This window comes from Aquila chrysaetos, chromosome 19 (assembly GCF_900496995.4).
Source record: "Aquila chrysaetos chrysaetos chromosome 19, bAquChr1.4, whole genome shotgun sequence".
NCBI classification, from domain to species: domain Eukaryota; kingdom Metazoa; phylum Chordata; class Aves; order Accipitriformes; family Accipitridae; genus Aquila; species Aquila chrysaetos.
This window is the reverse complement of record NC_044022.1, coordinates 228,560-255,289: the sequence shown is the minus strand read 5'-3', so window position 1 is coordinate 255,289 and position 26,730 is coordinate 228,560. Positions and strand designations below refer to the sequence as shown.

Here is a 26,730-nt window from a genome sequence, read left to right as displayed (position 1 = left end):
ACACTGAAATAAGAGGATAATAATTTTTTAAAAAATGCTTATTGTAGTGGGAATGGCCACAAGGGTTCAGATTTTACATCTTCTTTCATCCTTATTCCATATGTTTTACCCCTTTGTATCTTTGTGTTTTCCTTAGCTTTCCCCTTGAAGGCTGAACTTTCCAAGTGTATTTTTATTTTTTCTAAGAGAAATAAATTTTTTTGAGGGTTTCAGGCAACATGTTATTTAGATGTTCTGGAACAGAAGAGAACCCAGAATGTTAAAAAGCAGGGGAAAATCTGTTGGCCCTTTTGGGCATCCATAGTTGAATTACGGAGAAATGGAAAGTCGTCTGTAACCTCAGAGAATGTAGAGTTTTTCTAGTAGTTAGTTTAACTTTGGCTAATTCTGTCCAAACTGCCTTTCATAATGTTAGTTGATGTGCTTCCACCTCTATGTGTGACACCAATATAAAATTGATCAAGAGTAACAGAGTTGGCCTGAACACTCTCAGGTTGTGAAAAGTATATTTTTCTAAAACTTCTTTTTTTAAAGGTTACATAATGAGAGAAAAGTTACAAGTGATGTTTTTAATGACCTGAATTTCTGATTTTGGCAGGTATTGGCACCAAAGATGGTACTGCCAAGAAAGATAAAGACTTCAGAGGAAAAGCCCAGAAGCAGGTGCAGTTTAATCCTGGCCAAACCTTAGCTACGTGGCGAGTACGGATTTTGAGTGATGGTGAACATGAACAGTCTGAGTCCTTTCAAATTGTTCTTTCTGAGCCTGTCATGGCAGTTCTGGAATTTCCTGATGTATCCACGGTGGAAATTATTGACCCAGGAGATGGTAAGAACCTTTCCAGAACTCTACTGCAAATATGTTCATATAACAAAAGATAAACTGGAGGGCAAATGCTATGTGTAACAGTGGATAGTAAAGCTTACCTTTCCTCAGAATATTTCTGAAGACAGACCTGGGCATTGGGTAGCTGTTTGTCCTCTATCACTTTTAAGTGATTCATGAATATGTAACTAAGGTAGCACGCTTTGATGAAATACCTGCATTTTTTCCTATGATATATTATTTCTAGGGTTTTTGTTTTGTTTAGTTTTGTTTTCATTTTAGGTACAATAGTTTTTCGATTCAATGTGTTTGCAAACAGAGTGTATCTGCACAGGTGCCTGGAGGCTGACTTGATTTACTTTGCCATGGTAATTCATGTGGGAGAGGATAGTACAGGAAAATCTGGGATGGTTGGTCCCAACAAGTTAGGGTCTTGAAGCAGACTAGTTGCATCCATTAGGCCTTAATATCATCAAGCTGAGAAGCTCAGTAAGGGTAAGGTTCACTAGACCAAGTACAGCACAAGCTGTGTCAAGAACAAATAAAATTATAGTGAAATGTAAATGAAGAAAGAAACTGATTAAAAAAAAGGTAGAATGTACTCTGGTTGCTTTGCTTTTCAGCTGCATCCAGACACTTGAACCCATGGGCCATGGTCACACAAAACCGTCCTTAAGGAGTCTTTCAAGCATTGGACAACTGTAACAGCCTGTTTTATGTAGTCTTCCCTAATTCACATTTGAAGAGGACTGGGCAGCAAAATTGTCAGAGGTTTCTTAGTTCCTAGTTACAAATGCAAGTTAAACCAGAGGTTATCTGACATCCATATTTAGTCACTGAGAAAAATAGTGCTTAACTTAAAAAGCAGTGTGTATGAGACACAGAAATTACTTGAAAATGTGTTAAATCTATCTTTTCTATGAGCAGTGAGATAGCACAATTCAAGATTATCGTCTGAGTCTTCTTAATGCCAACGATAGTTTTTTCTATTTCTTATATTAAGATAAAATTTTTGCAGTCCTAGAGAATTTGTAGTAATTATACATAAAGTGAAGTTGCATAGGAGAAAATCAAATGCATAACTGCAAATCAAGGAATATCTACAGGAAAAATATAGAGAGAACTTTGAGGGGAAGGACTGGGTTTCCTAATAATCTATGAAAGCGTAGGGTATAACAAGTTCAGAAGCTAGGTGAATAGGAACCATCAAAAGTTTTATTCTGCTTCCAGTGAAAATGGTTTTAAAATTCATTGATTTGAATGGTGTAGTCTTAGCACCAAAATAGTGAGCTTGTTTGGAAAGCTGTACCAGCCCCTTGGTGTATGGGATATTAGTTAATGTTTTATTCCAAAAAGAGATTGCATAACGATGTGTTTTCTTATACTAGGTGAGATGGTGTAGATCATTCTCCTCTGGGCTTTTATGTTGTTCGTGAGGTCTGTTAAACTTTTATAGTGTCATTTTACTCCTAGTTAGATAATTACGAGAGAGACGGGAAACAGAACAAATCAGATTCCTGCTTTTTTTTTTGAAGGATAGAGTTTTTAATTTTGTCAACTTAATTCTAAAGGGAGAAATAAAAGGAACAAATTGGATTTTTCTTAGTGTTACCTTTTGGTTTACTTTAAAACAAAAAAGTAGGGATTTGGTGTTTTTCACATTGAATTTTTGACTTGCTGGAATAGTGAAAGTGTCTAGATCTTATCAAACCTGAATTACAGCATTTTTAAGGCAGGCTTTTGACCTTAAGTCATGCTAGTAGTATTTTCCAGTTGGAGACATAAAACCTGGCACATGTTTTCAAAGAAGTCGCATGACAATTTTCAGAACATTGTTTGCCAAAGTACTCTGAAATAAAAGATTTGCTTTGTGCAGTCAGCTGATACCACTTGATTTGATATTATACAGAATTATATCCTGTTTGGATTGTAGTCATACAAATGAAACTGTAAAGGTGCCTTATAATTATGTGCATAACTACCTTTGGTTCATGAGTTTTTGAGAGAAAAAGAACAAAATTGATCCTGAATTCCAGTAACAGCATAAAACTCAGCAATCTCTTTATATGAGTATAAAATAATGAAGGAGTTTAAAATGCATTTCCCTGAAAAACAGATCTGACATTTGTCGCGGTTTAACCCCAGCCAGCAACTAAGCACCACGCAGCCGCTCACTCACTCCCCCCCCACCCAGTGGGATGGGGGACAAAATCGGGAAAAAGAAGCAAAACCCACGGGTTGAGATAAGAACAGTTTAATAGAACAGAAAAGAAGAAACGGATAATGATAATGATAACACTAATAAAATGACAACAGCAATAATGAAAGGATTGGAATGTACAAATGATGCGCAGTGCAATTGCTCACCACCCGCCGACCGGCACCCAGCTAGTCCCCGAGCGGCGATTCCCCGCCCCCACTTCCCAGTTCCTATACTAGATGGGACGTCATATGGTATGGAATACCCTGTTGGTCAGTTTGGGTCAGGTGCCTTGGCTGTGTCCTGTGCCAACTTCTTGTGCCCCTCCAGCTTTCTCACTGGCTGGGCATGAGAAGCTGAAAAATCCTTGACACTAGTCTAAACACTACTAGCAGCAACTGAAAACATCAGTGTTATCAACATTCTTCTCATACTGAACTCAAAACATAGCACCGTACCAGCTACTAGGAAGACAGTTAACTCTATCCCAGCTGAAACTAGGACAACATTCTTTGGTCTGATACATTTTAGGGTGAGATTTCTCTCCACACTTCACTGACTGTATTGGCTATGTCTCCTGTGAGTAAAACAGGAGCGTAGACATGTAGTGAATTCAAATCAAATGTCCAAGTCACAATAAGATACCAAGAGCTCAATCTTGCATCCTCAATGCCAAATTATTTTCAAGGTTATCTTGATGCAGTAAGTTCAAGAATGGCCTTGAAGAACCACTGCCTGTGTGTGAGCTATGCTATTGATACTTCTGTGATTAACAGTTAATAATAAAATACCATGGAAATAATAAAAATATAAACCTTGTGGACAAATTCTCCAAACACTGTCTTGCACCATTAACCCTAGATAAGTAAATTAGTCACATTAGAGACTACTTAGTAAGGGTTTGTGAATTCAGACCTAATGATCTGATTTTCTTTTCCATTTCTGAAGGACTAAGAAACTCTACTTTGCTCACCCTCCAAGTTTTTCTTAAAATCTAGTGCCATTGCTGATAAATAGGAGTTATTTGTTGCACTTCAGAATACGCTAAAATGCTCCTAGCTATTTTACAGGTGACTTTATGAGGCCATAAATCTACATAAACAAAAGTGTCTGTTCTTTGCAGAATCAACTGTCTTTATTCCTCAGTCCACCTATACTATTGAAGAAGATGTTGGTGAATTATTTATTCCAGTCAGAAGAAGTGGAGATGTGAGCCAGGAACTGATGGTTATCTGCTACACACAACAAGGTAACAGAATCTACTATAGGAAAAAAAAGGCAAAATGGAAAAGAGACAGAAAAGCAAAAAGAATTGTTCCATCTATTGCATAATAAAATTGTTTATAATTCTGTTAATTACTTTTTCATCTAAATATTTTCAGTCTCAACTGGAAAAGCATTCATCTTTGTAATGTGTCTTAGAGTATTATTGAATACAGCTGAAAAATTATCATGTTCCAAATTTCTGCCATTTGTTAGGAGGTGAAGAGGATCTGTGTTCTTTATCTTTTTGCAAGATTTTTATATGCAGCCCCATATATCTGAAAGTGATGAGAACTGAAAGCACTGCAGTGATTGCCCAGGATATCCTTTACTTGTTTGTATCTTGAAAAAATTGGTATAAAATAATATTGTTTAATTGCCATGCTTCTCCTTCCTCTGTCTTTCTATCTCCTATTAATTATATCCATGCAGAGCATGGAGTCTCTACACCTGTGCTTTTATTATTTACTTTTCATCCGGAGAGATGAAGCAACGTTTTTGGTGAGGTGACCTAGAATCAAAATAATTTGTTTTCATCAAATTCTGTCTGTTATAGTTAATTTCTGGTCCACCACTATCTTCAATGGGTAAAATATACTAAGGGAGTTAACTGGTAGTCCTCGCAGGGTCTCCTTTGTCAGTTTGTGTCTGTTGTGATAGACTACAATATTCCTTCTGACTGAAAAACTGCAAATGAATTTGAGGAGCCATGTGCTTGCATTGCATCATATACAGAAGAAGTTTGTCCAGGGGCCTCATAAATATAGCCTGGTCAGAGGTTTCAGCTCATCTTGTCACCTAAAAGTAAATAGAAATTAAAAGATAATGAAAATAAAATTCAACTCCTGTGAGGGGATCATTATAACCGTGGTATGTATAGTAACTTTTTTCCTTTTACACCACAGGAACAGCATCTGGCACTGTCCCAACCTCTGTACTTTCTTACTCTGACTACATATCCAGGCCTGAGGATCACAACAGCATTCTACGTTTTGACAAAGACCAACGAGAAAAAATGTGTCGGATCGTTGTCATAGATGATTCCTTGTATGAAGAGGCTGAGACCTTTGATGTTTTGCTGAGCATGCCAATGGGTGGAAGAATTGGTGCAGAATTTCCAAGAGCTCGAATTACTATTGTACCTGACAAGGATGATGGTAAGATATCATGTAATAAAGTGATATTCCCAGTTCAGGACAGAAGCTACAAATAGCATCACACTCAAATCAGCATGTAGAAATTGGATTTTTGGACTTCTTCCTGGTGGTTAAAACACAGGCTGCTTCCATCCTGAGAATTGAAAATACTATTAGAAAGCTATGTGGGTTTTTAAAAGTACTTAGTGTTGATATTTTATGGTTTGACAAAATCACATGAGCAGTGACTGGCAGTGAGGAGATGCAGCTTTCCCTTCTATCACAGTAAAAGGTGTAATCCAAAATATCACCCTGCATGGGCACCCTTGTATGTGTGAAACTAAGGTTGTGTCCACAAAGCCTTCAGGCCTATTGCATTGTGCTCCAAAGGGCCATGTTAGAGGCCCTGATGGACCAGAAGCCATCTAGCAGCTGCTAAGAGGCAAGCTATATTCCTTCTGATTTGATGCTGCATTTAAATTGCGGCCTAGAAGTCTCCATGTATGCTTCCTTTGTCTTTTTAATAAACAAATAATCAAAAGACAGTAATGTTGCTTTAGAAATCGCCTCAGTAAGGAAGCGCTAACAGAATGATGTCCTTTGTTCAAGTGGTCAATAGCTTTGCTATATTGCATTGAAAGGGACATTTGTGGTGGTGATTAGTCTGTGACTAAGTGTTGTGGTTTAAGCCCAGCCGGTAACAAAGCACCACGAAGCTGCTCGCTCACTCCTTCCCCTGCCCCCCACACCCACTCCAGCCCCAGTAGGATGAGGAAGAGAAAATATAAAGAAACGCTCGTGGGTCGAGACAAGGACAGGGAGGGATCACTCACCACTTATGGTCACGGGCAAAAGACAGGCTCAACTTGGGGAAGAAACAAAATCAATTTAATTTGTTACCAATCAAATCAAAACAAGGATAATGAGAAGTAAAACCAAATCTTAGAACACCTTCCCCTCACCCCTCCCTCCTGGCTCAGCCCCACTGCCGGTTCTCTCCGCCTCCCGCCTCCGAGCGGCGCAGGGCGACAGGGAATGGGGGTCGGCGTCAGCTCCTCACACCTTGTCTCTGCCGCTCCTTCCTCCTCAGGGGGAGGAGGACTCCGCACTCATCCCCTGCTCCGGCATGGGGTCCCTCCTACAGGAGACAGTCCTTCATGAACTTTTCTGGCACGGCTCCTTTCCATGGGCCGATCTTTCCCGTGGAGTCCCAGCCATCTTTGGGGGCATCCCCCTGCTCCGGCGTGAGCTTCTCCACAGTCTGAAGGTGGGCATCTGCTCCCCTGCTCCCCTCCATGGCTGGGGGGGACAGCCTGCCGCCTCACCACGGGCTGCGGGGGCATCAACCTCCTCCCCTCCTTCTTCACAGACCTCAGTATCTGCACAGGGGTTTCTCTCACATTCCAATCTCCTCCTCCACTGCAGGTTCCCCTTCTTAAATCTTTTATCCCAGAGGCGCTACCACCATTGCTGATGGGCTCAGCCTTGGCCAGAGGCGGGTCTGGCTTGGAGCCAGGGAAGTTTCTAGCAGCTTCTCACAGGAGCCACCCCTGCAGCCCCCTCCCCTGCTACCAAAACCCTGCCTGTCATGGTTTAACCCCAGCCAGCAGCTAAGCACCACGCAGCCGCTCACTCACTCCCCCCCCACCCAGTGGGATGGGGGACAAAATCGGGAAAAAGAAGCAAAACCCACGGGTTGAGATAAGAACAGTTTAATAGAACAGAAAAGAAGAAACGGATAATGATAATGATAACACTAATAAAATGACAACAGCAATAATGAAAGGATTGGAATGTACAAATGATGCGCAGTGCAATTGCTCACCACCCGCCGACCGGCACCCAGCTAGTCCCCGAGCGGCGATTCCCCGCCCCCACTTCCCAGTTCCTATACTAGATGGGACGTCACATGGTATGGAATACCCTCTTGGCCAGTTTGGGTCAGGTGCCCTGGCTGTGTCCTGTGCCAACTTCTTGTGCCCCTCCAGCTTTCTCGCTGGCTGGGCATGAGAAGCTGAAAAATCCTTGACATTAGTCTAAACACTACTAGCAACAACTGAAAACATCAGTGTTATCAACATTCTTCACATACTGAACTCAAAACATCGCACCGTACCAGCTACTAGGAAGACAGTTAACTCTATTCCAGCTGAAACTAGGACACTGCCACACCCTAAGGATGAGTAGAATCATCACACTGTATCACCAACTGCTTTTGAAAATATATGTAAATATTATTGCAGCCTCGTGCCTCTCCTTCAGTGTCCCTAGCATGGGTGTGGCAACTCTCTTTCTAGGGGTGGTAGCAAAAAGGTTTCCTGGTACAATTGCCCTCATTTACACATGGAGTTTGGAGGCTGACATCTCAACTGTAAATTCTGTGAAAGGAATACTGATGAACTATTCTAGTCCTCTCTAAGAGGCCTTAAACCATCTATTGTGACAGTGCCATATTTCCTAAAGACTAATGTGAGGAATTACATAGTACGGTACTCTTTGAAAGTCTGTTGCCAAGATAGACGGTTATTATCAGCACAGTGATTTCTCCCTAGTTAAGGTGGGATGGCTCCTATGACTGGAGTGTTGGAATGGAAGGATACAGGCTGTTTAGGAAAGACAGGCAGGGGAGACGAGGAGGGGGTGTCACACTCTCTGTCAATGACCAGCTGGAGTGCATGGAGCTATGCCTGGGGATGGATGAGGAGCTGACCAAGAGCCTATGGGTCAGGATTAAAGGGAGGGCAGGGACAGGTGACATTATAGTGGGGGTCTGCTACAGGCCACCTGACCAGGAAGACTGAGTGGATGAGGCCCTCTATAGACAGATAGGAACAGCCTCATGTTCACAAGCCCTGGTCCTCATGGGGGACTTCAACCACTCTGGTATCTGTTGGAGGGACAACACAGCAGGGCATAAGCAATCCAGGAGGTTCCTGGAATGTGTTGATGACAACTTCCTTCTCCAAGTGATGGAGGAGCCAGCTAGGAGAGGTGCTATGCTGGACCTTGTTCTCACCAACAAGGAGGGGCTGGTGGGGAATGTGAAGCTTAAGAGAAGCCTTGGCTGCAGCGACAATGAAATGGTGGAGTTCAAGATCCTTGGGGCAGCGAGGAAGGTGCACAGCAAGCTCACTACTCTGGACTTAGGAGAGCAGACTTTGGTCTCTTCAGGGATCTGCTTGGTAGAGCACCGTGGGATAAAGCCCTGGAGGGAAGAGGGGCCCAAGAAAGTTGGTTGATGTTCAGGGAGCACCTCCTCCAAGCTCAGGAGTGAAGCATCCCAACAAAGAGGAAGTCAGGCAAAAACGCCAGGAGGCCTGCATGGATGGACAAGCTGCTCATGGGCAAACTCAAAGAAAAGGAAGCCTACAGAGGGTGGAAGCAAGGACAGGTAGCCTGGGAGGAATACAGAGAAATTGCCCGAGCAGCCAGGGATCAGGTTAGGAAAGCCAAAGCCTTGATAGAATGAAATCTGGCCAGGGATGTCAAGGGCAACAAGAAAAGCTTCTACAGGTACGTCAGTGATAAAAGGAAGACTAGGGAAAATGTGGTCCCCCTCTGGATGGAAATGGGAGACCTGGTTACCCGGGATATGGAGAAGGTTGAGGTACTCAACGACTTCTTTGCCTCAGTCTTCACCGGCAAGTGCTCCAGCCACACCGCTCAAGATGCAGAAGGCAAAGGCAGGGAGTGGGAGAATGAAGAACCAGCCACTGTGGGAGAAGATCAGGTTCGAGACCATCTAAGGAACCTGAAGGTGCACAAGTCCATGGGACCTGATGAGATGCATCCGCAGGTCCTGAGGCAACTGGCGGAGGAAGTGGCTAAGACACTAACCATTATATCTGAGAAGTTGTGGCAGAGCGGGGAAGTTTCCACTGACTGGAAAAGGGGAAACATAACCCCCATTTTTAAAAAGGGAAAACAGGAAGACCCAGGGAACTACAGGCCAGTCAGTCTCACCTCTGTGTCCAGCAAGATCATGGAGCAGATCCTCCTGGAAACTATGCTGAGGCACATGGAAAATAAGGAGGTGATTGGTGACAGCCGACATGACTTCACTAAGGGCAAATCATGCCTGACAAATTTGGTGGCCTTCTACTATGGGGTTACAGCGTTGGTGGATAAGGGAAGAGCAACTGACATCATCTACCTGGACTTGTGCAAAGCATTTGACACTGTCCCTCACACCATCCTTGTCTCTAAATTGGAGAGACGTGGATTTGACGGATGGACCACTCAGTGGATAAGGAGTTGGCTGGATGGTCACACTCAAAGAGTTGCAGTCAATGGCTCGATGTTCTAGTGGAGACCGGTGACAAGGGGCATTCCTCAGGGGTCAGTATTGGGACCGGCACCATTTAACATCTTTGTCAGCGACATGGACAGTGGGATTGAATGCACCCTCAGCAAGTTTGCCGATGACACCAAGCTGTGTGGTGCAGTTGACACACTGGAGGGAAGGGATGCCATCCAGAGGGACCTGGACAGGCTTGAGAGGTGGGCCCGTGCGAGCCTCATGAAGTTCAACAAGGCCAAGTGCAAGGTCCTGCACGTGAGTCGGGGCAATCCCAAGCACAAATACAGGCTGGGTGATGAGTGGATTGAGAGCAGCCCTGCAGAGGACTTGGGGGTATTAGTGGATGAAAAACTGAATATGAGCCAGCAATGTGCGCTTGCAGCACAGAAAGCCAATCATATCCTGAGCTGCATCAAAAGAACTGTGACCAGCAGGTCGAGGGAGGTGATTCTTCCCCTCTACTCTGCTCTTATGAGACCCCACCTGCAGTACTACCTTCAGCTCTGGGGTCCCCACATAAGAAAGACATGGAGCTGCTTGAGCAGGTGCAGAGGAGGGCCACAAAGGTGATCAGGGGGCTGGAGCACCTCCCCTGTAAGGACAGTCTGAGAGAGTTGAAGTTGTTCATCCTGGAGAAGAAAAGGCTCCAGGGAGACCTTACAACAGCCTTCCAGTACCTAAAGGGGGCCTACAGGAAAGGTGAGGAGGAACTCTTTAACAGGGAGTGTAGCAATAGCACAAGCGGTAACAGTTTTAAACTGAAAGAAGGTAGATTTAGATTAGATATTAGGACAAAATTCTTCACTGTGAGGGTGGTGAGGCACTGGAACAGGTTGCCCAGAGAGGTTGTAGATGCCCCATCCCTGGCAGTGTTCAAGGCCAGGTTGGATGGGGCTTGGAGCAACCTGGTCTAGTGGAAGGTGTCCCTGCCCATGGCAGGGGGGTTGGAACTAGATGATCTTCAACAGTCCCTTCCAACCCAAACCATTCTGTGATTCTATGAAGGATATAAAAGGCAGCTTTTAAAGGCAGGAAGTTGACACCCATCTAATTGCATCATAAATACTCAGTCTGCCTGAAATTTTTCATGTGTAATCCTGTGACAGAGGTGACTTTGTTTTCTCTGTCGAGCATTTGGGTAAATATATAGCATTAATGAATACAATAGTTTGAAATGAAATAACACTTCTTGTAAAGTAACAGATCATATATTGAATGCAAGCTGAAATAGAAATGTGTTTTTCTGACTTTGCTGTGATAGCAAATACAGGTTTATTTGTGTAGATTTTTTACAATAATTTAATTTTTTGAATAATTTTGATGAATTCATGAGCTTTACAGTTTGTAGATAGCAGAGCATAGAATGTTGGGAAGGTAGCTATAAAAAAATATATCCCTGAAGAAGCTGATTACCCAGCTTTTGAAGGTGTTCTGACTGCTTATAATGTATACGGAAAGTTTGGGATGGGGAGAATGTTTCTCCAAGATGTTATTTAAGACAGAGATGAGCTGGAATTAAAGCATCTAAGTTCAGTGGGAACCTCAGTCCCTGGGAGGGAATGCATTTATATACTGGTTTTAGCATTTAAAATAAGATATTGTCATTCATCGGCTTATACAGTCATTTTAACAGTAACCTAAAGTGACTTTGAATAAGAAATTATGAAAATTAATCAATCACAATTGATTGATCAATCACAATCATATTATAGAACTTAACAGTTTATGAAACTCCCACAAGATATTAGGGAAGCTAACAAGAAATCTCCTTTGTTTTAACACTGCCATTACAAAGCATGAGAAGTAATTTGGTTTGTATACCACCGTTCAGTTTTAAGTCTAATATTTCATGCATTTACGAGGACACCTTGCCTCAATGCTACAAACTTTTAAACAGAAATTACTTAACAAATAATAATAATCTTATGGAATTTATTTAAAAAGCTGGGGAAGTGTTGGGAAGTAAAAGAACATTTTCATTATGTAACAACTGAAACATCTACATTTGTTGGTAAGAGTAAACAATATTTTGGATTCTGAAAGAAAAAGGGGCTTTGAAGGATAGGTTTGGATCATTTTTTGCAACAATTCTAATGTCTGTTTGCAACCAAAATGTTGCATATGTCATATTTGAAATAGTGTGACAGAACTCCTCTTTTGCTTTCTGTATCAGTGAAAGTACTCCCACAAAAAATTCCAGAGCTTTCAAAAACTTACTGACAATTCACTTCCAGTAAAGTTTTCTACCACATGCTTTTAGTTTGCACAAAAACTTAGTGCATGGTAACAGAAAAGTCTATATGCATTTTATTTCATCTGAGATCTGTTGTGCTGCCTGTTCTATAAAAAGCAGACTACAGACTACAGAATAGATAAATTGTAAGTTATACCTTACATATTTATGTATTCACACACACATATAAATGTGTATATATATGCTTATTTCAAGTTGTGTATATACATGTATATTTATGTAATGTGTGAGCAATTTAACACCCTGGCAGTCATGATTGAAATTCTGCATAAATAAGCAGGGGATTTTAAGCAGCATTGGTTATTATTGTTTACCGTGCACAAAATTAATTTTACTAAGTTAAAACAGTATGCTATGTGAAATAAAATACATTTTCTTTAGCTTTTAACAATAAGATTTAATTCAGAAAATGCCTGAGAGGTGGATAAAAGCTTTAGCACATATATAATAGCCTATGAGCTATACTAACGTTATCATACTAAATTCAGTAGTCCACTTTAGTCTCTTTACTTCACATCTACTGATGTATTTTTCTCATTGTTTGTTTAAATTAATCTTCTACTTAACAAAGTTTCTTTGCAGGAATGTCACAGCATGTCATTAAGCTGTGATTTCTCCAAGTACTGTGACTAGATTAACACTATGCATTGACTTCTTCAGGTCAAAAGATACAAACAGCAAAGGTCAAAGTTTAATAATACTACATGAGATCTTTCCTGTGGAAGTCAAGTCAGCACTAGCAACATTACTTTATCTCCTCTGGCATTCAATGCAAGTTAGTTAGGAAACATTCACCTTCAGTACCTATCATCAAAGTCTTTTCTTCTTTTATTTCTAGAGAAGGCCCTTATGGTCTAACTAAAATAGCTGAGTTGCTATACAAACATGACAATAAACAAAAAGTAAAAGAGGTGTGTGCTCAGCCTTCTAGTGAACCAGAGTATAATAAAGAAATTCCTGGCAACTGAATATTTTAATTGGGGATTATACAGTTGTGCTGTGCTGCCAAAGGAAAATCTGAAAAAAAAAATCATAGTATGTAGAACATGCACAGGTATATTTATATATTGTGAAATGTGATTTTAAAATTAGTACTGCTGTTGGGACATTTCTTAATTTGGAAGGGACTTTTCCTGATAGGTCCTGAAGTTGGAGACCGATAGGAAAGAAGAAAAGGATTACATTAATGAAATACACAGCAAAGTAAGCTGTGCATGAAAATCTTGGATTCAAAGTTATGCGTCACTACAATTTAAGCACTAAAAAATTAAAACGTGGATCTGTTTGAGTCACAGGTGGTAGTTACTAGCAATGAACCACTGGAAGAAAAGCATTCAGGGAACAGACCTATGCAAATCATCCATTTTTGGGATGGCAGTAATCTCACTTGATATTAGCCATCTATACAATTAGACATCCCATTCAAGCAGGCTAAGCCAGGATCTTTCTATAGTTAATGAAAAGAGAGATGTACTCCTAGGAACCATCCCATTGTAGAAGTATCTAAACTGTTGAGATCAATCACCGTGGGTACCTGCTGCATCTGAATACATTGATTTCTGACAGCAGATATAAACCGTATACTTAGAAATTTAATTTGCCATTCAACCCAAACTCGTAAGCACTACTGGGCATGAAGGAAGGATTTTTTTCTAATTTTGTGTTAAAACAGCTCCTACTATGAAACAACAGAGATACGTAGCTATTCCCACTCCATAAAATAATTATTATTTCTAAAGAAAAATCTAAAATAATCTAGTTGAAATCTAAAGAAATGAATGCTGAAGAGCATTTCAATAGGTATTCAGATGTTCAAGCTAAAATCCAAAACCAAACAAAATACTCAACCATTTTCCATACAAAGGTGAACTTTTGTTACTAAACCTAGCCAGAACTGGTGGGCTGAACTACTTGTCTTCATGCATCTCAAGGATTTGGGGGATGAACAGAAATTCCTGAAGTTTTTGAGGTCAGTTGATTGGCTCAGGACATATCTATCCTGCACGGAGAGCACAGAGTTCAGCATAAAGCTCATTCGGAGGAGGCACTTTACATAGTACATCAGTAGTATGCATCTAGGAAAAGGAAGATAAGGTTGCTGTGCACTTTTGATTCCCCTTGGAGAGAGGAGTCCTGGAGTTTAGTCTCAGACCCTGAAAACACTCAGACCCCAGTCTTCCATGGAAATGCCTTAATCCCCAGGCACTTAGCAACTAAGAGAGATCAGCCTGGAATCGCTCTCTGTTTTTCCAGCTGAAGCTGTGACTCTGAAATAATTTCACATATATAGAGAAAAAATGAGATCAAACTCTTTTGTTAGTATTCACCTGGGAATGAGGAGCCTGTAATTTGGTTCCAACACTAACAGTGTTGCTGTGTTGTGTGCAAGAAGTCTGACACAAAATGCTTTACTCCTTGCAACAAGGCTTTCAGTCAAAGCTCTGTTCTCTCATAGTCAAATGTTTTGATTGCCAGGCTACTGATTTGGACTCTTTTTTACTTATTCTGTTTTGTGTTGTGGGCAAATTTTAAACTCTTGGTTTGTAATCACATTTGGAAACCAGAAGAGGTGTGATGAATGCAGAGCTGGAAGTTTGCAGCTAAGAGAGGAATGCTTAGAATTATTTTGTTTGCTTCAAGTTTTTTGTCAGTGGCTGTCTTCCCATGTGATTTTAATTCCATGCTACTTTATTTAGTGTTGCCATGAGAGCACACAGCCTTATAGCCAGGCTGACAAACAGTCACCTTGCCTTAGTGGAATTGTTGAAGCCTCATGCTGTTCACAGCAGGAAGTACATTAAATACATTTGTTCCACTTCATTCACGTTAGATGGGCAAGCAACCATTCAGACTTCTTGACATTCCTACATCAAGGCTGGGAAAGCAAAGGACTCAGGTTTATGTTGGAGGTTTGCTTACCATTTTCTTTATACCTGCTTAACAGAATCAATCAATCATATCATCCACATGATAGAGGATAGCACTATCTGGAAATATTTTACAGCTGAGTAAACTGGATGATGGTATGATCATGGTATGATAATGCAGAAAGCCAGTGTTAGACGTCAAACAGATTAATTCTTTAGTCTTCTGGAGATTTCTTTAAAACACTTGCTGTCGCTCCCCCTACAGTTAATTAAACTTTGGAAATCCTTAGACCATGTTCTGGAAATCAGTAGCCACTAGCACTTGTCCAACTTGCTTGGAGTAGTGAAGTCCATATTGATGTTTCCTATCAACAGCCTGAAAAGAGGCAGAAAGTCAGCACTGCAATGCTACATTTTAAATATATACTTTGCATTAAATGTCCCAGTAGGCATACAGTATCAACTAACTTTCAGTGTGTGTACTGAGCCAAATTTCCAGCTGATGATAATTACATATTCTATTGGTAACATTAGTTTGTCAGAGGGACAAACTGACAAGGCTGTCTGGAATCTCCTTATTTCCACTGGCCTCCAAGGCAGGCAATCAAATGTGTCTTTTTCTTTTTGACAATAGGTGTGCCATAAGCTTAAACTGAATAGGTGGTTGTTTGATCTTGGTAGTTAATACCTGCTAGTCTATTTGTCCAATTTTAGTTACAACCTGCACACTATAGGCAGAGCATGCCCAGTGTTATATTACAGACTAGAGTCATGATTTGGCCAAGTATCTTTCACCATTCTCTGGAGATTACTAAAATAAGAACTAGTTGTTCTTTTTTACTCTTTGACTCCATCTTATGACTACTTTTTCCCTTTTCTATCTTCACAGTGCCTGTGGGTCTGATGCCCCTGGCACTTCTGTGCAGCTTTTAACTTCTTTTGTCCTCTCCTTAGGTAAAATCTCTATGTGACCCCTCCCCTTTCCCCAGTCTGCAGCAGGTGGCCAGATTGGCAACTAAGCAAGGGAAAAAGTGAAAGACAGCCAATTTATGACACGTTATACTTCCATTTTTCTTTACTTTTAGCTTCTTATTATCACCAGTTCAACAGAGTGAAAAATGTTCAGTTTATAATGATAACCTTAAAGATTTTGGAAAGTCCCTATTTGCTGTCTATCACAGAAATAAATTAATGTTATATCTCACAGTAGGACATTCTATAGAGGCAACCAGGTGCATTTATGATTTGCTTTTCTAGCATTATCTGTTGCTGACAGTTTATTATATGTGTATGTCTGCAGGTACACACTCATACATTTTATATATATGAACTATGGATGTTGGATTAATATCATCTTCACTTAGCTTCTTAATAACTAGGTATATAGTCCAACCTTATGATCTAGGCTCCTTTGATAGGTAAGGAGGACAGAGCATGACCTCCAGACAATGCTTTGTCACATCTGTTTCAGATGGCTCCTTAATGATAGAGGACTCAGCTGGTGGACCACCATAGATCTAAGCCTTCACTACTGCAGGTTCTTAAATGGTTAACTTACATATGCATTATTAAATTTCTATGTGAATTATAGTACTATGTCTAGGAGAGTGTTGAACTATAAAAAAACGGCTTTTGAGTTTTGTACTCAAAGCACATAAAATAGTTGATAAGCAGAAGGTACAAAATTATATGAACTGTAGAAAATTTATACTTTCTATTAAATCTAGAATGAGTTAAATGAAATGGTGTTCCTATGTGTACCAATGTTGTTTTCCAGAGCCTGATGGATCATTGTTTTATGACAGTTCACTCAAGAGTACATTGAACATCTTTCTCTCTCCTGTCTTCCTGTAGCATGTTGTATCTTTTATGGCTTTGGTCTTTGTACTGCAGATCTTATATTTATTATAGACCATTTGAAAATGTAATGAATGCCTAGCACACCATTCTAAATTAATAATTTGTTCTTTGTTGCTTGCAATTGTAGGGAGTTGATTTAGTGACCTAGTGAGTGCTTTGTGTGTTTAAATATGGATGTAGGACATCTTGGTGCATTCAGTTTTCCTAAGGTTTTTTCAGATCATCTTGCTTCCTTTGAAGCCTCTTATCCTGAGACTTTGCCATTTTGCTCATCAGTCTTTGAAGACCCAAAAGATACTGAACAACAGAGTAACTAGTGTACCCCACTGGGCTTTAATGACATTGATTCTCCTTTTGAATGTATAAATCCTCACAGGATTAACTCAGTTATTATCTCACATTACTGTCCGTCAGGCAACTCTTTTCTCTTCCCTCCCACACGAATGGGGTCAGAAGTCCAAAAGAGAGAATTCCAGAACTTCTAACATACAGCAGAGCATGTTTTCTGTCATTAGAGCTCTGCTTTTGTGGTCTGATAAGTCTGGCTGTTGCTCTATTTTCACTTCTTGTCTGTCTTCTCTGCTGAGTCCCCTCCTCAGCATTAGCCCCTGTAAAGCGAGCATGAAAGATCTCTTGCATATTTTTCTTCTCAGAACTCAGTAGGTTAAATGTGTTCTCATTGTATGTGGGCAGAAAAGCCTGTAAGAAATTGTTTCTGCCATTCAAGCAAATTCAACATAACTAGCATTGCAACTGAATAGTAAAAGTGCAAAAATCTAAGTCAGAATTGGGGCAGTGTCTTTCTTAGCCTCTCTTGTGATATGGTCAAGATGTCTCCAATCCAAAAAAGTCTGTGTACACATATAGGCAGAAGAACAGATCTAATAACTATCCACAAGAATGGACAGAATCATAATTTTCTTTAAAAAATGTGGTACAAGCTGTGCCAGAAATTATATACAAATACCAACAGCCACCTGGAAAACAAAGTATTTTACATATCATGGTTATGCTATTCCTTTCTATGCAGCATTTGTAGTAATGATAGTTATAATAATTGTGCCTCCTTTCTTCTTCATTTATTCTTCAGTGAAACCGAACACATTTGCTGCTTTGATAAGATTCAGGTTTGTAATTAATTTAGTTAAAATGAATTTAACAGCCTCAGCTCTGTGCCTGGTAAGATCATGGAACAGATCCTTCTGGAAGATATGTAGAAGCACACAGAAGACGGGGAAATGATTAGAGACAGCCAACAAGGCTTCACCAAGGCCAAAACGTGCCTCACTAATCTGGTGGCCTTCTATGATGGAGTGACTGCATCAGTGGACAAATGAAGTGCTACAGATGTCATCTACCTAGACTTCAAGGGCTTTGATGCAGTTGCCCACAACATTCTTACCTCTAAGTTGGAGAGATATGGGTTTGATGGGTGGACCATTAGATGGATAAGAAATTAGCTGGGTGGCCACATCCGGATAGTTACACTCAATGTTTCAATGTCCAAACAGAAACCACTAATGAATGGTGTTCCTCAAGGGTCCATACTGGGACCAATACTATTCAATATCTTCATCAGTGACATAGACAGTGATATTTAGTGCACCCTCAGCAAGTTTGCAGATGACACCAAGCTTAGTGGTACACTTGATAGGCTTGAGGGAAGGGATGCCATCCAGATGGACCTTGTCAGGCTTGAGGAGTGAGCCCATGCAAACCTCATGAAGTTCAACAAGGCCAAGTGCAAGGTCCTGCACAAGGGTCAGGGCAATCCTCAATATCAGTACAGACTGGGCGATGAATGGTATCCCCCCCCACCCCATGCAGAAGGACTTAGGGATACTGGTGGATGAAAAATTGGACATGAGCCAGCAATGTGCACTTTGCAGCCCAGAAAGCCAATTGTATCCTGGGCTACATGAAAAGAAGCATGGCCAGCTGGTCGAGGGAGGTGATTCTCCCCCTTTTCTCTGCTCTGGTGAGACCCTACCAGGAGTACTGCATCCAGCTCTGGGATCCTCAGCACAAGAAAGACATGGATCTGTTAGAGTGGGTCCAGAGGAGGGCCATGAAGATGATCAGAGGGCTGGAACACCTCTGCTATAAAGAAAGGCTGAGAGAGTTGAGGTTGTTCAGCCTGGAGAAGAGAAGGCTCCAGGGGGGACCTTATTGCAGCCTTTCAATACATAAAGGGAGCTTAGAGAAAGATGGAGAGAGGCTTTTTACCAGGGCCTGTAGTGACAGGACAAGGGGCAATGGTTTTAAATGGAAAGATTTAGATTGGACATGGGGAAGAAATTTTTAGGATGAGGGTGGTGAGACACTGGCACAGGTTGCCCAGAGAGGTTGTGGATGCCCCATCATTGGACACGTTCAAGGACAGGTTGGATGGGGCTTTGTGTAACCTGATCTACTGAAAGATGCCCCTGCCCATGGCAGGGGGCGTTGGACTAGATGTTCTTTAAAGGTCCCTTCTGACACAAACCATTCTATGATTCTCTGAAAAATTAGTCTCAGAAAATACACAATTTGGATTTATTTTGACCTTTAGAATATTGTTATATCCTTTTTCTCAAAAGTCTAATGGCTTACATTGCATAAGGAGCTCACCCATTTTCAGCATGGATTTTACTTTTATGAAGGTCCAGGATATCTGTCTTTGCTATTGAGTCTTCACAATTTCCTCGCCATCTTCCTATCAGCTCTCATTACCAAAAAAAAACCTCTTTTATCATTCAAAAGCCTTACTAATACTACTTGCCAAGCAGTAGAAATCTCACCTGAGGAGAAAACATAATTGTCATCACTATGACTTTGGGCTTTAAAATCTTAAAGATCAGGATCATGGTTTAAGTGGATGATGTTACAAGGTATTACAAAGAAAACATTCACAGAATGAGCTATTGCAATTTTGTGTTTGTGTTTCTTGATAGGAGTGTAGGTGTGAGGAACACGATTTGGAAGAGAAAAACTGAAAATATTCTTCTCAGAAAACCTGTTTTTGCAAATATACTTACACTTAGACCCTTTCTACAGACTGCTTTTTCTGCAAGGCCCAGTAGTAAACCAATTACTCATTTAAAATATGAAAAATGTATTTAGAAATGGCTACATACTCTAGCTTTATGTAGCCTGATTTCTAAAGTGCTGCTCAGCTTCTCCTACCATTTGTAGGACATTTGTAGGAGTCTTCATTTGTTATTTCATGTATGAATCACTGGCTGTGAGCTCCTTCATACTTGGCCTCCTTGTGAGGTACCTTGTGTGTGGTGTATTTAAATACTACTGCCAAGCCTTCCCATTTATCTGCCTGCCACTGTTTCATCAATTCGTTGAGAATTTGTTACTGATGCCATATCCTGGGCTCTTACATAAAAATAATCTCATTCTTTTTAAAAATAGAACATGTATAAGATTCTGAGTTGGCTTCATGCTCTTTTGGAAGTCTAGCCAGTGGGAAAAAGGTATGTGAAAGTCAAATGGTTGCTGCAGGCATTACCATCATGTTTGGCTGTGTCCCCAAATTCTAAAGTGTTTGTTTCTTCAGCTATTAGTCTTTATATTTTTATTTACATTTGTAAATGAGGCAATTATCTGGATTATGGAATAGCTTGGGCAAGTGATTGGAGCTTGATGTACTTGTAGCAGGAAAAATCTTTTGGCCTTGTCCTCACACTCTGAACATAGGAAAAGCTTCTCTGATACCTGTGATAGTTCCAGTGATATCAAGGTCTGTAGGTTATATCCTGAGGTGCGTGAAAGGATCATAACAATGCTACTGCTACTAATACATATTTTTACATGTATGTTAGTTCACATATATATGAATTTGGTATTTTGGAAAGGTAACAATGTTTCTCAGCAAACCAACAAAGGTAAATGAATTGCTTCCAAGAGAATGTCACTTACAATAGTCAACCTCACACATTAGCCTTTCTCCTGAAATGTCAGTTATAGCTAGGAGACAACTTAAGACTGTTCATTACCATCTTATACATAATAGTTAACTTATTGTTGAAAAATTCATCTTCAGTTTAAAGGCACACATCTTGAATGAGTTGGGCTACAGCATGGCTTCATGCACTCAGATGTCTTTACTCTCCATGGTTCAGGCATGCTCTGTAGCTCATCTACTTATTACTGAACCATTATGAATTGCAACCTGACCGTAAGCAAAATCAGAATTAGCTCAGTTCTTCAGGCTGCAAAGTATGCTGCAAGCTGTCCTTGCAGCAGGTATGGGACTGACAAGAAGGAAAGAGTAGGTGACCAGAGATGGGGTATCACTGTAGCCATCTTACTGCCATCCTCAGTCTTGCAGCTAGGGCGGTATTCTACTTCCTTTTCTGTGCTACTTTGCTCACATTTGAGTTTTACTTATTCATGTAGCAGAGGTTAGATGTGGATTCCAGGCCTGCTAGTCAGGTGCTGCTTGTGATGGTACTGTGTGTAGAGAAACTGAAGCATGGATGCACTTTAACGTAAAGGGTGAGTTAAAATGTAAAGGTCTATACTGAATTAGTAAGTATTATAAATTAATTAAATGTGAATGTTCATAGCAGTTACTGATCTTGATTCACACTGTGTTACTCTACTGAGTAAATTACAGGGTTAAGTTGTGTAAAATGAGAGTAATTCAGTGATGAACCAGTCCAGTCAGTGTATGGCATTGCCTTTGTAGATTAAAAAAAAATTGTGTGTTTTTCTTACAAGATAGAACTGGGTTTGATAAAGGTTGCATTAATTTGAGTCTGTCCTTCTACCTGCTATAATGTCTGCAGTATCCTTTAAAAAGTCATTGTAAGTTGCTAGACAGAAATGGGCTGTTGAGACAAATGGAAATGCAGACATTATTTGCTTGACATAATGTGTGTGGCAATTTGGCTGCAACTAGTAATTTTGATTCTGAGGTGAATTTACTTTCTGGTTGCAAAAGTTATGACAACAGTGCAAAGAAGATGAAAGATGTTAAGATTACAACATATGAATTTGAAAAGTAATCTGTTTTGACCACATCAAATAAAAATCAATTGGCATTTGCACAATAAGTATCTGCTCCAGAACTGAGGTCTGACTGTAATCTTGACCCCTGCTTCTGCAGCATTCAGCAAAAATAAATTACTTTTGGCAAATTAAATTCATTGTGCTAAATTCAAACTCAGTTGCTTGCATAGCTTCAAGTATGTGTAAATAGCTGTAGAATGGTGCTACCTAGTTTCAGATGTTAAAGTCCTCTTTGATAATACCATAATACAAACTTGTTGTAATGGACAATTTTTCCGAGCTTTTCTTTTGCTCCCATTAACATGCATATATGAGAGAGATTACAGAAGTTGACCTTTACTGCTATTAAACAGTATATGTCCATTCCTTCTCAAATTTAATGGAACTCTTGTTCCTAACTGGTCTATCTACAACTCACCCACTTCACGTTCGGAAGGGTGGAGTCTCTTGTGTTATAGACTCAACAGCCCAGTCATTTAATGCTAGCTGTGATACTGACATGCAAGTAAGCATTGTGTAGGGATGTATATGTTGTCTGGGTATGAACCAGATCAGGTCCAGATGAAATCTGGCCATGTTTGTTGTTATGCCCGAGCTAATTAGCTGTGTCAGCCATCAGGGCTCATTGCTTTGGACTCAGCATTGCACTAGCATGTCTAGATTGTACCAGAACAGGCAGTAGGCTTACAAAGTGCTGTTTTGCACCTTCTGCATTACCACAACAGGTTTCTGCTAGCTCTGGCAACTCATAATGTTCACATCATAGCCTTGTTTGTACTGTGCATGGAAGGAAGGGAGGCAAAAGCTTTTAGGAATAAACGGTTTAACACTACTAGAAAAGATCAACCATGATTTCAGTTGTAATGACTGCTTCTCCTAGTTCCAATAGCTAAATATGTCTGAGGAAGACATATTGTCTGTTTTCTTCTATTATTTCTCTCCTTCTAAGAATATATATATATATATGTATCTCTCACTGGAAGCATATATCACTGAAAATCACTTTAGTATTAAGACTTATCAAGGTGTCAGCACAGAAGAGTCTGTTCTTTTGTGTTTCTCCTAACTATCCTGCCTTATGTATTATGTGCACTGGCAGCCGAAATTGATTGTGGCACCTTACATATCTTACAACCAATCTACTCCTTTGCCATGTCCCTCTAAAGGAGATTGTAAGGATATAATTTTAAAAACAAAAAGCCTCCTTGGAAATAAATATTCTCATGCTATCGCATTGATTTTCTGATATACGTTCAAAGATAGACCTATTTCTAACAGCACAAGAAGTATGTTTGTTTTCCTGCTTGATGACTGCCTAGTGCTGTAGTTGATATACGCTCCCGACTGTATTAGTACAAAGGCAAGACAAAGATTTCATTTCTGTGCCAAGAAGCCTGGGACTAAAGCTCCTACCCTTTCTTCTCTGATTATTGTAACTTCATGCCAGTGAAATCTGTGGATCTGAACAAAAAAACCTCTAAAAAAATTTCCTCTTATTTCTGTAAGAGGAACCATCAGACTTGCAGTGGTCTCTCTTCAGAGTGATTACTAGATTAAAGATCTGCTGTAAGTGAGCCCACAGTCATTGAGCAGTGTTTTCCAGCTGTGACCTGAGAAAGACAATGCTTTCCCTGTTAGTAGCTTGGCTTTGCTACTTCCCCTGGGGAGCTACTAACACAGCTTACAGGAAATGAATTTACAAAACATTTGTAAAGATTTGTTTCCTAGGATGGGTAACCATGCAGAATGTGTCTTTCACTGAAGATACATGCCTCAAAAAGTGTGAAAAACTCACTCTGGAATACAAGGCAAGCTAACTGAGGGTTTAGGCATTTTTATGTTTGGCTGTGACTACAGAACAGTGTGTGAGGATTCTTCTTCAGCAGCAGTAAAGCAAGCATTAGGATAACACTACAAGCAGCAAACAACATTTCCTTTTATATCTTCCATCTAGTTTAAGGCAGATCATCTAAGTTCCCTGTGTAGTCAGTGAGTAGAAGGGAATGCTTCCAGATCTCCTTAGATTTTTCTCACTGCAGTGAGTGAGCCATTCCACCTCTCCTTCTGTACGCTCATTATGCTGGGAAACCTCCTGCCATGGCCTATATTTGTCCTTGCAAACTGAGAGCAAGCAGGCTGTGGATGTGAGTACCTCTCACTTAAGTGCTTAAAATGAGGTGCAGCCAAGTCCAGATCTAATTCCAGAACTACTGGGACATCAATATAGAGAGAACAGGATTATAAGAACTAGATTAGACTTGGGAAAGTGTGCTAAGCTTTAAGAATACTTGTTTAAGAAATGACATGTATTAGATTTGATAATATTTTTAACTGCCTTTTTCTAACTGTTGGTACATTCATAACCATTTGGTCTTAGTCCGAAATATAAGTGCAACTACTGACAACCCGGTCCCTGTAGGCAAATAATGTAAGATTGGTGTGTGTCTGTCTGTGCACACAAACACACATTTAAATACATAAAATGTTGAATAAAAAAAATTAAATTGGAACTGAAAGCCTTTTCATCTACCGAAGTTAGACATTTGCCAAGTTTGTCTTTCATCCTGAAAAGGTTGATGACCTTGATAATGGTCAAGCAGGTCTATGAATCTGCACTATTTTTCAGTAAATACATTCAGTTCCATCAGTTTGTTACAAACCATGATTTTAGTGTTAGCCGATAAGTTGAGAGGCAGTGGCATTTGTTTCACTGATGTGGAATATTAAGGGGGGTTGTTTGCTTGCCTGTTTTTTAATAATTTATTTTGTCAGTTATGAAATACAGGAAAAGAAAGCAGATGAGAAAATTCTTTTCTCCAAAGCTTCCAATTTAACTCTTGAATGCAAGCAAATCCAAAATACTTATTAACTGCTGCCTTCTCAATTGAAGTTTTGGCTTAGTAATAACTGAGTAACTACTTTATTTTACTTCGGGTTAGTTTTAATTAAATCCCTATTTTACATTGTTCGATTTTCTATAAAAATAAATATGTAATCTGCCACAGAGGAGATTGTTGCCATACACTGTGTAGTCAGTCAGATTGTCCTCAAGTACTTAGAAAAGCATAGGTATTTTGTCTGTCTGGTTATCCTGCAAGCCTCTCCAAAACCTTCAAAATAGGTCTTCACAATATTTGGCTTTATTGAGCTCAGTTGTAGTCCGAAGCAGTTTCTTCAATTCCAAAACATTTGTTCCATTGTAACAGAAGTCACAGGTTTTGCAACATACATATAATCTTAAGAAAATTTGACTGAATCATGGAAATGATGGGCCCAACTTCCACTTACCATTAAAAGGATTTATGTCTCCTCCTTTGGGTAAGTTGGACCTTTTCTTTGTGCTAGGCATAGCTCTCTAAAACCATAAACTTTTCCAGTAATTTCCTTTGAATTTTTTCTTTTCTATGCTTGATGAAGGGGAAGTATTCATAGTGCTACTGATAGAGCACTGATTAATTGCTATGATCTTTGTCAACTTAATTCGAGTTGGCCATATGCTGTATGGGATTTTCAAGCACATTTGTCATATTGTAACCTCATGATTATAATAAATTCTCATTAGGCAACATAAGAAAATTGTGATGAAATACAAAGAGAACCTGTGTAGGTATTCAGATTACATCCCAACCGTTGGGGAAGGTAAATGTGATTTCTGCTGTGCAACAGGAAAACTGAGGCGCTGGCTGCGTGTGCTTACTCTTACGTGCTTGAAACAGGAAAGGAAGGGATAGAAAAGGGGAGCTGATCTACATCCGGAATGAAGCTGGGCTATGTTTTTAAGCCTGTTTACTTTGTGAAATTGCTGTGGGTAGAAAAACTGAAAAAAGGAGGAAAAAATGGGGATAAAAATACGTCTGTTAAGTGGGATAACACTTAACCTCCTTTGCTTTTTGCTCTTCTTTCTTATAAACTGTGGAACTTAAATATTAAGATATAAGACTATTCATATTCCAGTTTACATGAAAAAAGATTGATTTTGTTTTAAGTGCTAGATGCAGGGGAACGAAAATTAAGTATTTTCCCCTTTGGTTAGCTGAAAAACATTTCCAAAAGCAGCTCCAGTTATATATCATGTTCCAGTCTGGTTTTAGGAATCTGTGAGAACATTCAAGTTAAGCTTTCATTATCTGTATTCACCTTTGTCTGTTTGCACCAAAGTGAAAAATGCAAGGAATTTTCTGGCTTGTGCACAGGACTCAGCTCAAATAAGTTTAATGAGATAACACTTTTGGTTTTGCACACAGATTCATACCTACTGACACACAAAGTTGAAAATGTAGGAGGCAAGAAAAAGAGCACAGTGCTGATATAACAATTGCTGTCCCAAAACAGGCAAACCAATACTTGAAGAGAAGCCAAAAATAGTTAGAAAAATTCCAAATCTTAAAAAAAAAAAGCTTTATTTCACTTACTAAGAAGAACAAGTGCTCTCCATTGTCCTATGTGGATTTTATGCTCTCTTGTTACCTTCAGCATAAGGTAAAGAAACATTTATGGACATTATTCCTCTTTCACTAGAACCAGCATTCTACTTCGGAAATGATGAATACTATGTTGATGAGAGTGCTGGCTATATTGAGGTATGTGTCTGGAGGACTGGAACTGATCTGTCTAAAGCTGCCTCTGTTACAGTGAGGTCTCGCAAATCTGAACCAGTAACTGCAGAGGGTAAGTTATTGTTTTGCTCTAGTTTCATAATACATCTCAACAGCAAATGCTAGTACTTTTGGTCTTGGTATAGATTCAACTACATAAGATGAAATTTATATGTCTCTTGCTCTTAGATATTTCTTCTTAGAACAAATTAAGTAGTTACAGAATTTCTCTCAAAGAACAGGAGTAGGAACAACTGCGAAGTACAGCACTAAGAGAAATGCCTTCAAATCCTCATATAAAACACTGTCCCACAAAGGCAGTTGATTACTGCCTCAACAGCATGCTCTGGGCACAGAGTTATAATCACTGGCAGTATGCAGAGTTTGCTCCTCTCATTTTTACTGTAGGCAATGGGAAATTATTA

At 39.9% G+C, this 26,730-nt stretch overlaps 1 protein-coding gene across 1 annotated transcript in view; it reads left to right on the top strand.

The window, feature by feature from the left end:
- Positions 1 to 26,730, top strand: part of FREM2 (FRAS1 related extracellular matrix 2) — a 142,925-nt gene that overhangs the window by 79,218 nt on the left and 36,977 nt on the right. Inside the window, exons 4-7 of the mRNA XM_030042908.1 lie at positions 599 to 829; positions 4,150 to 4,275; positions 5,195 to 5,446; positions 26,229 to 26,378. Coding sequence (XP_029898768.1) covers positions 599 to 829; positions 4,150 to 4,275; positions 5,195 to 5,446; positions 26,229 to 26,378 — 759 coding nt within the window. The remainder of the gene's footprint in view (positions 1 to 598; positions 830 to 4,149; positions 4,276 to 5,194; positions 5,447 to 26,228; positions 26,379 to 26,730) is intronic.